Below are 9768 nucleotides of genomic sequence, written 5' to 3'. Positions count from 1 at the left end.
TTAATTATTTTTTCATTTTTTTTTAACTTTTTATTTTAGCTCGTGCGGCTTCTCTTTTGGTCTTTATTTTTTTTAGTTTCTCTGGTTTTCATTTTTTATGGCTGGGTTGATTGAGTGACGGCTAAGAAGCGGACGAGGGGTCCGCTGTGAGTCTACACATATTTCTTGAACTCATCGTAAATGGCCAGCACGAGAGCGCCTCCAGTGCCGCGAATGATATTCGAAAAGGCGCCCTTGAAGAAGGCAGCGATGCCCTCCTGTCGGGCAATCACCACCCAACAATGTGCAGTATTTTTGTAGATCATTTCCGATTTCTTGAGACCCGACTGCATCATCATGCGACGACGCACTGTATCGAACGGATAGGAAGCAATACCTGCAATGGTGGTAACCACCTGAGCAATGCCCCAACTGACGTAGAAGGGTGTGTTCTTTGGATTTGGGAGATGGTCGCGACACGTATCATAGAATCCAAAGTAGGCGGCACGATAGATAACGATGCCCTGCACGGATACAATGAAGCCGCGATACAGTCCAATTATCCCATCTGATTTCACCACTTTTCGCAGACAATCGATCAAACCGTTAAATTCGCGCTCGCCTCCCTTGCCTACATCAGCAGCCAATCTGCAAAAGACGTTAAATAGTGTATTTTGGGCAAATTTAGTAACAAGTCAATCATGTCAAGTGGCAAGGCCACAACCCTGCAAGCCAGTGACTTTATAAATGACAAGCGTATTTTTGGTCAAATTTAGTTCTAAACGAATTGTGACTATGTAACGGAAACATAATTTCTTAGCTAACTATATTGTATTAACTGTCTACAAATGACAGATTTGTATTATTTAATTGTTTTGGCCTTTTCAACTTACCGCGTACGTGCAAAATCCAGTGGATAGACAAAGCACAGAGAAGTGGCGCCGGCTGCGCCACCAGAGGCCAAATTGCCCATGAAATGGCGCCAAAACTGTTTCTTTTTATCAACACCACCCAAGAATACCTAAATAAAGCATAGAAAATATGCAAATATTGTGATTTTTCAATGTAAATGTGTAAAATATATCACCAAAATAGATGCTATTTTAAATTTAAATAGTGCTGCCAACATTCGATGACTTACCGTCTTGTACACATCCTTAAAGGCAAAGTTGAGCGCTTGCGTTGGAAAGTATCGTATCACATTGGCCAAATTACCGCGCCATAGCGATGCGAAACCCTGCTCACGCGGAATGCGCACGAAACAATCCATAATTCCCTTGTAGCGCTGATCCGATTGAATTTGTTTCGATACCTCCTGCACTTGGAGAATCAATTTGACACGCTCGATAGGCGCCACCGCCGTTTTCGCAATGGCCGCCGATACGCCGCCCATCATAAAATCAATTAGGAAGGATTTTAGATCACCTCCGGGTTTCATGCCGCCGCCTTCATCGCCCATTTTGTTGACTTTAGTTTTTTTGTGGGTTTCTTTTTGATGATACGCCGGAGTCCGGTTCTATTTTCTGTTAATTTTGTAAAAGGTTTTCGAGTCCAAGAAGAAAATAAAAAGTTTTAGTAAATTTTGGTTTTTAAATAATTTGGTTTTTTTCCGAAATAATTTTGGTCTAGAATAAAACCAGCTCCGTACGAAATGAGCCAATTTTGAATGTATATCAAACACAACCCACGACGTTAACTTTCTAGGCTACTGAGACTGAGAAAATGTTCGCTAGCGTCAAATCAAGCCTACTTTGATCAAATAATATTACATAATTCGACAAATACAGTGTTTTCCATTCGGTTTGCCGTTCCATGGGTGATTTTGCGTAGATTAATAACAAAACCGTAGCTAAAAACGATGAAAGGCCGAAAATATATTTTCGGCGATTTTCCTGCGTAAAGGAATCCTAACGGACTATTTTTATTTTTAATACATACGCATTTAATTCCATTTTCCGTTGTCACACTTTCAGCTATATGTGAGTGGGGGAAATTGATGCGAATAAAACACATTTGGTTTACTATTTTTATCAATTTTTATATTTTTAACCAACCGCAGGTTGATTTTTTTGTTGGTTTGTTGTTGTTACTGCAGAGGCTGAAGAAATGGTTCTTAATTATTTCATTTTATAATGCGCACTCTGTATATGTATATACGATCAAACATTCTCGATCGGCAAAAGGGTGGAGGAGGCGACTGTTTCGTTGAGAACAGAGACAGAGATACAGACGCACCTGTCCGCTCTGCCACAATCACCTGTCGAACTTAACAAGAATGCTACTAGCTTATAACTTAAATATATGTCTAGAATGTTCGTCTGATATTGTTGTTTGTCTCTTGTGTGTTGTGTTTGTGGCTAAGAGATTTGGCTTGTCCGTTCCGCTCCAAATATCCTGATTTCGACTCCTTTTGCTTTTCTTACTGTTCTACTGGTTGTTGTTGTTGTTGTTGTTGCTATCTGGCCATCAAATGTTTGCTATTTATGCAAGTGCAATTAAATTATATTCCAGTTATTATATATAATATAATTTTATAATTATATTGGATTATTGCAGATGTTTCGCGCTGTTGTTGAATTTATCTTTATATAATATAATTAGCTGGTAGTGGTAGTTGTTGTTTGTTTTTGTTTATGTTTTGTTGTTGGTTTTTGAATAATTTAATAATTAAATTTACAAGAACTTCTTGATCTCATCGTACAACACAAGCACGAAAGCACCGCCAGTGCCTCTGAGAACGTTGGAGAAGGCGCCCTTGAAGAAGGCACCGCTACCTTCCTGCTTGGCAATGGTGGCCCAGCAGTGCAGTGTGTTCTTGTAGATGATCTCGGTGGACTTGCGGCCAGACTGCATCATCATGCGACGACGAACAGTATCGAATGGATAGGACACAATGCCAGCAACAGTTGTAACAACCTGAGCGATGGCCCAGCTAATGTAAATGGGTGTGTTCTTAGGATCGGGCAACATGCCGCGGGCGGTATCGTAGAAGCCAAAGTATGCAGCACGATAGATGATGATGCCCTGGACAGAGACACCGAAGCCGCGATACAAGCCAACAATACCGTCACTCTTGAAGATCTTGGTCAAGCAGTTGCCCAGACCGGTGAATTCACGGGCGCCACCCTTGCCAGTATCAGCAGCCAAACTAAAGCGGAACAAGTTTCAATATAGATGTATCATATACATATGCGTATTATATATATCGTTACTTACCGAGTACGCGCAAAGTCCAATGGGTAGACAAAGCACAAAGAGGTAGCACCAGCAGCACCACCAGAGGCCAAGTTGCCCAAGAAGTAACGCCAGAACTGGGTGTTCTTGTCAACACCACCCAAGAAGACCTATGAAATAGATGCGCACAACGCAAAAAAAAAAAAAAACACAATTATAGTGGAAGACAAATGGGGATTTTAAATATATTGTGCTTGCTTACCTGCTTGTACTTGTCCTTGAAGGCAAAGTTCAGAGCCTGAGTTGGGAAATATCTAATAACGTTGGCCAAGTTACCGCGCCAGTATGAAGCAAAACCTTGTTCCTTTGGAATGCGGATAAAGCAATCAACCATACCCTTGTATTGCTTATCGGGGGAGATTTGTTTCGAGATGTGCTGAACCTGCAGAAGCAGTTTCACACGCTCGATGGGTGCGACGGCAGTCTTTGAGACAGCTGCGGAGATACCTCCGGCAGCGAAGTCCTTGACGAATCCAACAGCATCAAAATCCTTGCCCATTTTGCTATAAACAACAATGCAAAGTATCCAAAAATTTACATATAGTTCTCCAACTTCTCTTCCATATCAACATCGTGCATTATTTTTATGGATTTTTTCTTCTTCTTCTTCATCATATTCATCTTCCAATTTTGTCCGTCGTCATTTATGAGGTTAGTTTCATGATTATGATTGTGATTATGATTACGATTATGATTATTGCATTTTTGTTAATTACTTGCGATTTGTTGTGTTTTGATTATGTTATATGAGCACATTTCACTTTTTACACTATTTTAATATTTACAAACAAATTTGATAGCCACCACAACCAATAAAAATATGTTTAAAACATGCATAAATAGAAACAAAGCGTTTACAAAACGAAAACGTTTAGCGCCCAACTTAACATGCAATCGATACGACTCGTTACCCAATTAATCGTTGCAAACTGCAATCTAGTTGAGCAACTAAGGGATTGATTACATGCCAGTTGAGGGCGCTTAGCACGGATTTATCTGAATATGAGGAGGTGCAAGATATGTTAAATAAATAGATACTTACAAACTAGATTAAATGGGTTAGGCATGCACAAATGATTAAGCTTCAAATGAAATGAAGATGTTATTTCATAAAAAACAAGCAGTAAATTACAAAGAAGTACTCTATGGTATGTTGTCCAAGCATTCGATTTTTTTTTTTTTTTTTTTTAAATGTATATGTACATTTGTGAGTGTGTTAATTATATACAAAACATATACAAATGCGGGATTGACTCGATTTTATGCCGTTGTCAAGTGAATTTACAATTGTGTTTATTGTTGTATGGGTGCGTTGTCATTGTATATAAAAGAGGTTTTATATTTCTGCCTATGAATCAGTTTTTCAATTGGAAGCCTCAACTGCCACGTGTTTAAGTGGCGTATTTCTCGTATATGCAGTTGGCAAACTGGCTACCCACCAGACCGAGTTCTGTTTGAACCGGTAATAATAAAGACCAATAAACGCTTACTCTTGATTAAGAGTAAGCAAATTGAAGAGTCAAATAAATTTGACACTTTTACTCTAAGAGTCATCAGAACGTGGCACTTGCCTATATTATTGCACATTTTGGCAATGAGCACATGTTATTGTAAGAGTGGCTGTGCGTATGTGTGTGTCTGCACACATTGCATAATTTAATTGCTTGTATAACACTGTAGATGGCGCTGTCAATTCTTTTTGAAATGCTAAGAGAAAGCCAATGCCAACAGCTCTGCTTGGTGCAAAGGGGATGGCTAGCTACCATGCATATGTGCCAATACTCTTCTCGCTACTGACATTGAGACATCTTCAGAAAAAGAGAGAGAGAGAGTTCGGACGAAAGCTTTCTTTTCATGCTCTTGTATTGTTAAATTTAGATTTCAAGTGTAGGCAGCAGCAGCCAAAAAATGTTCATTCTGATTTGTTTTTGTTGCTTGAGAAATGTTGGCATAAAATTAAATTAGCAGCCACCGGCAGGCTGTCAGGCGCTCAGTCTAGGCCACTTTTCATTGACAAAAGCCGCTTTTACGTAATCACTTTTCGCGAGAGGCAGGCCAGTGCCATTTAAGAGAGTGACAGAGGGAGAGCGAGAGAGAGAGATAGTGCGCGTAGTAAAGAATTTTATTGCTGTAGGCGGCGGTGGGTGTTGTGAGCAGTAGCAAGCGACTGTAAAAAGCGTTGCCCTGTTATCTAATCTCTCCAGAGGCGCGGGTGCTGATTGAAAGAGCTTTCGCAAGGAGCACGCGCGACCGTGATGTAACAGTTTTATTCTCAACTAGCCAACAAGCAAAACAAGATTGAATAAATGCCTATTGAAAGACAGGAGTTATGGAGCCGAAGAAGACTAGACAAAAAGGCACGTGTAACTGTTTTATTGTTTATTGCATTGAACTTTGCTTTTCAGCGAAAAGTGTTGCGGCCAACCCTTTTCAGCGAGATTGCATAACTGTTTTAATCGAGCACGAGAAAAAAAAAGTTTGGAATATTGTTTAAACAATTTATCTTTCGTTGTAAGCACAAAAATGCTGGTTCTAATATCATTGCACAATTTTCAATTGCTTTAAGCCTTGGTGCACGTTTATATAACAATAAAAAAAAAAATTTATACTTGTTTTAGGCCAAGTAAGTAAAACAAACAAAAAAATTAATTCACCAATGCTTGCTAATTATTTATGCGTCAGTTATTATTGTTATTGACTTTGATCGAGTTGATTTTAATTTAGGCTTATGCATTTCAAATGCACTTAATATGTAATACGTACAATTTGTTTGTTTTTTTATCACAGCACCGAAAAAAAATTAATTTATCTTTATTCCTTGCGAAATCAAAGGTCTGCACCGGACGGCAACTAAATTGCTTATGAATAATAGGAACAGCGTACTGAACGAGCTAGCCTACGCTGCCTAGCAGCAGTCAGCTGCTCCTCTGCTCGCTGTGGCAGAAGTAGAGACAGAGGCAGCGACACTGACAGATTCAAGTTCACGCGCTCTCTCTCTCTCTCTGAAGCGTCGCAGAGGCAGAGCAACAGTTGTGAGTGAGAGAATGAGTTAGAAAGGCGTCATATAACGGTGGTAAGCATTTGAGAGACAGTTGGCAACAGAGACTAGACACACACATACAAAGCTCTTGCACGTGTGCGCAAAATCAAATGCTAAATGATCGAGAGAGAGTAGGCAAGATCTTATCTATATATATCAATGTCTGTGTATGCGAAGCAGAACAGCGATAGCAATGAATTCAATGCCAATATCATTGCATAACACCGTTAGCTAAAGCTGATAATCAGTTCACGCATACATATAGAGAGAGAGAGAGAGAGAGAGAAAGAGAGCAAACTTAAAGGCCAGAGACTTCGATAGGAAAAGGAAGTATAAGACAAATTTGGATAGAATCAAATCTATTACCTATGAATATTGACCTAAAACAATGACAAAAACAAATAACAAATAGAATAAAACAAATTAATACAATTGTTTTTCATTTACCCCTTTCGAGGTTTGCACTGCCTTCACAACAGAAAAAAAAGCTGAATGCTTGCCAAAAATGTAAACTTTTACTCAGTTGGCAATGCGCCGACGAACATAACAGCGTCGATGGCGTTGACGCCCGCGTCAATAGCGTAGCGTAGCATGTGACTGACTTATGGAAATTTTGACGCATGTGCTTCACGCTCTCTTTTGTACTCACTTGCTGCTCTCTTCGTCGCGTGAAGCTCTTAAATGGGAAGTCGTGGGCCAATTTCTCTGTATGCGGAGGCGGAAGGCAGCGTAAGTGAAATAAATGTGCGTACAGCGATTAGATTAAATACCGCTACTCATACAACTATTTTATATAATCAGCCATTTTCAAGGTCTTCTAATCGCTGACAAATTACATAAAAAAGTTTACGCACCAATTAATGAGAGCGACATGAGGCTTGTGGCAGCCTGCCAAAGATGCAAACGTAAAGTTGATGTTGGATGCGTACTAAAAATCTAATTGCGGCTATTTAAAGGCAAACAAAAAATAGATTCAAGTGCAGCTAAATCCATTAAATGGGTTAAGTACAACGGTGCATGGCATTTAAATAGGGACTTTTTCTCTTTGTCGGATGTCGGGCGTCGCATAAACAATTAGTTTTGCGTGATCAGCGATTTACAAAATGTAAAAAATTCCACAACTTCAAATGCTGACGCATCAATGAGGCCGTCGATTTGTTTATCGGTTGTCAATTCTGCTAATCCGCTCGCTTGAGCATTGACGAATATGAGAAATCACAATTTGGAGATGTTTACGTAAATGTTACACAGCATTTGCCAGGACGTTCTGCTGCTATCGTTGTCGGGCATCGGGTTAAAAAACGCCGACTGCAAAATGGCGCTAAAAAGGCCAAGCAAAAGGGCAAACAAAAAAATCACATGCGGCATATTAACATGACGCGTTTGCCCTGCTGACGTCATAACATCAGCAGCGGCAGCAGCATCTGCTTCTGTTCATAACCGGTTCTAACAATTGTAAGCAAGCAGGTAAAATGTAAAAGTATCGAAAAGCAACAATAAAACGGTCATTGGTCAATGGTAGGAGAAATGTGCTCTTAGAAATTTGAAGACACAAGAGAATAATGCGAAAAAAACCCACACTGAAATATGCGCACACACACATACAAAGGCATTTATAGTCGCTGTGAGTCTTGCGCGTGTAAATGGCGTGGCGTGTGAGTAAGGGAGAGAGCGCGATAAGCACATGGAATTCATATGAATGCTCAACTACATCTGTATGCGTGTGCCGCATTTCTACACAATTAATACAAAAGAAAATATAGTGAAAAATCTGCACATGTATATATGATACATCTACATGTAAAAAAATTTATATTCAATTAGATTCATTACAAAAGCAGCTGTTGCAAATTGTGCTCAATTGTAAACGTGTGCGTGTTCCTGGGAGTGTGTGTGCGTGTGCACGACAGTTTGCTTGTGTGGCACCGTTTTTTTTCTCTGCTCGCTTTCAACTTTTTCTTGCAAAATTTTTAGGTTAGAACTCGTGAGCGTTCTCAACACACTGCAGGTGTGTGTATGTGGGTGCATTAAAAAAGAGGACACAGAGACACGGACGACAGTTTTACCTTGTGACTTATATTAGACGCCGAAACTTTGTAGCCTTCAATTTAACGTTGCTTTCGCTTGCAAATTATTTTGTGGTTATGTAAGCACAATTTAGGCAGCGCTTTTTGCCATTTTTATATAAAAAAATAAAATCATACATTTTGTCGAAAACGCCGCACAGGTTTGGCGAAAATATAGAGTTAGATTCATACACCGGAAAATAAAACCATCACCGACACATAAAAAAAAAATTTAGCACATTACATAACTTAAATCTAGTGCAAGGTGAACGTAAAGAAAAAAATCAATGGTAAATTTTAAATGAATGCACTGTCCGATTTTCATTTTTGTAGTAGCTCGCAGCAAGATAGAATTAAGATTTGTATAAAAGAAAACCACAATACCTTCAGTTATTAAACTTCTTACAAAAGCCACAGAATAAAAACTTCTTTTGCAGAATAGAATTTCCCACTTGGCGTTGAAACTAGCCGCGTGCTCACTTAACGAACGCAATTCGTGAAGTGCTTGCAAAACGGGAGCAGTGTGGTAAACTATCGAGCGGCTTAAACTGCATTAGAAATCGATATAACCGATACCTATCGAAACTATTACGATATTTTGCATGCACATTGTGTGGACCACTGACAATGGTAATGAAAACTATTAATTTTATACCTATTATAAATATGATTTTTTTAGCATGGTTTTATAACTATAATTATAGATACGAATTGAAAATAACATTTTGTGACAAGGGTTGAAAAGAAAATAATCGATAGCAGAATTCGTTGCTGCTTTTTTGACAAGCAATAGTTTTCTGTCATTGTTAAACACTAAATAGAAAAGTTGGGAAAACGTGCGAGTGCGTGACTATTTTGCTAAGCTCTTAGAAAATTCATTTAAATTTGTACTTAAAATTCTAGAAGATGAGTGGTCGTGAAGGCGGTAAAAAGAAGCCACTGAAGGCACCCAAGAAGGAAGGCAAGGATCTCGACGAAGAAGATTTGGCATTCAAACAGAAGCAAAAGGAACAACAAAAGGCACTTGATGCCGCCAAACAGCAGGCAGCCAAGAAGGGACCCCTTGTGGGCGGTGGCATCAAGAAATCGGGCAAGAAGTGATGAGGATGATTGCAGCACATAAACATTTACTACCATTAGTGTTGGAGGAATTCGTTTGTCAACACCCAAACACAAACACATTCGTGAACACGATGCGAATTGCGTTTGCAGAAAAATTCTGTTGTCAAATGAAGGTTGACCAAAATTGAACGTTTAAACAAATAATATCACTTTTTATACTTACGATTTAACAAAAGAAGCGCATTAAATCTTTGTAATAAAAACATACAGTTAATGCCACCTTTTTTGTATGCCAATCTTAAGAAGAGCAAGGGTGGAAGAGATGTCATAAATTCTTTGGAAGTCGACTACATAAGTCTAGCAGAGACATACATATATATATATATA

The 9768-nt window shown here is 39.0% G+C and overlaps 3 protein-coding genes across 4 annotated transcripts; 1 reads left to right on the top strand and 2 right to left on the bottom strand.

Annotated features, from left to right (window-relative positions):
- Positions 1 to 46: 46 nt before the first annotated feature.
- On the bottom strand, positions 47 to 1696 carry Ant2 (Adenine nucleotide translocase 2). Its single transcript, XM_018108281.3, has 3 exons — positions 1121 to 1696; positions 873 to 1000; positions 47 to 627 (listed from the first exon to the last, which is right to left on the bottom strand). The coding sequence occupies exons 1-3, from the start codon at positions 1436 to 1438 to the stop codon at positions 153 to 155; spliced, it is 921 nt and encodes a 306-aa protein (XP_017963770.1). The 5' UTR covers positions 1439 to 1696; the 3' UTR covers positions 47 to 152.
- An 850-nt stretch (positions 1697 to 2546) lies between these two features.
- Positions 2547 to 8865, bottom strand: sesB (stress-sensitive B). 2 transcript variants are annotated; one of them, XM_018108282.3, is made up of 4 exons: positions 8704 to 8865; positions 3416 to 3716; positions 3196 to 3323; positions 2547 to 3127 (listed from the first exon to the last, which is right to left on the bottom strand). In XM_018108282.3, exons 2-4 carry the CDS (start codon positions 3710 to 3712, stop codon positions 2653 to 2655), a joined length of 900 nt encoding a protein of 299 aa, XP_017963771.1. In that variant the 5' UTR covers positions 3713 to 3716; positions 8704 to 8865; the 3' UTR covers positions 2547 to 2652. The 2 variants fall into 2 exon arrangements, with proteins under 2 accessions (XP_017963771.1, XP_017963772.1); XM_018108283.3 differs by lacking the exon at positions 8704 to 8865 and adding an exon at positions 5977 to 6132.
- A 135-nt stretch (positions 8866 to 9000) lies between these two features.
- Positions 9001 to 9660, top strand: LOC108656278 (translation machinery-associated protein 7 homolog). The gene is made up of 2 exons (XM_018108299.3): positions 9001 to 9161; positions 9223 to 9660. Exon 2 carries the CDS (start codon positions 9226 to 9228, stop codon positions 9418 to 9420), a length of 195 nt encoding a protein of 64 aa, XP_017963788.1. The 5' UTR covers positions 9001 to 9161; positions 9223 to 9225; the 3' UTR covers positions 9421 to 9660.
- Positions 9661 to 9768: the final 108 nt, after the last annotated feature.

This window comes from Drosophila navojoa, chromosome X, assembly GCF_054131105.1.
Source record: "Drosophila navojoa isolate 15081-1374.11 chromosome X, UAZ_NAV_1.0, whole genome shotgun sequence".
Lineage (NCBI taxonomy): Eukaryota > Metazoa > Arthropoda > Insecta > Diptera > Drosophilidae > Drosophila > Drosophila navojoa.
Note: the sequence above shows the minus strand (reverse complement) of the source record. Positions and strands in the feature narration are given on the sequence as shown.

What these genes read in the sequence shown, in the direction of transcription:
- Ant2 (XM_018108281.3), bottom strand. Translation starts at nt 1,438, where the DNA reads ATGGGCGATGAAGGCGGCGGCATGAAACCCGGAGGTGATCTAAAATCC. An exon ending in TTAAGGATGTGTACAAGACG is followed by an intron (nt 1,001 to 1,120) that starts GTAAGTCATCGA and finishes TGCTTTATTTAG; the next exon opens with GTATTCTTGGGTGGTGTTGA. An exon ending in CTGGATTTTGCACGTACGCG is followed by an intron (nt 628 to 872) that starts GTAAGTTGAAAA and finishes CGTCTTTTGCAG; the next exon opens with ATTGGCTGCTGATGTAGGCA.
- sesB (XM_018108282.3), bottom strand. Translation starts at nt 3,712, where the DNA reads ATGGGCAAGGATTTTGATGCTGTTGGATTCGTCAAGGACTTCGCTGCC. An exon ending in TCAAGGACAAGTACAAGCAG is followed by an intron (nt 3,324 to 3,415) that starts GTAAGCAAGCAC and finishes TCTATTTCATAG; the next exon opens with GTCTTCTTGGGTGGTGTTGA. An exon ending in TTGGACTTTGCGCGTACTCG is followed by an intron (nt 3,128 to 3,195) that starts GTAAGTAACGAT and finishes GTTCCGCTTTAG; the next exon opens with TTTGGCTGCTGATACTGGCA.
- LOC108656278 (XM_018108299.3), top strand. Translation starts at nt 9,226, where the DNA reads ATGAGTGGTCGTGAAGGCGGTAAAAAGAAGCCACTGAAGGCACCCAAG.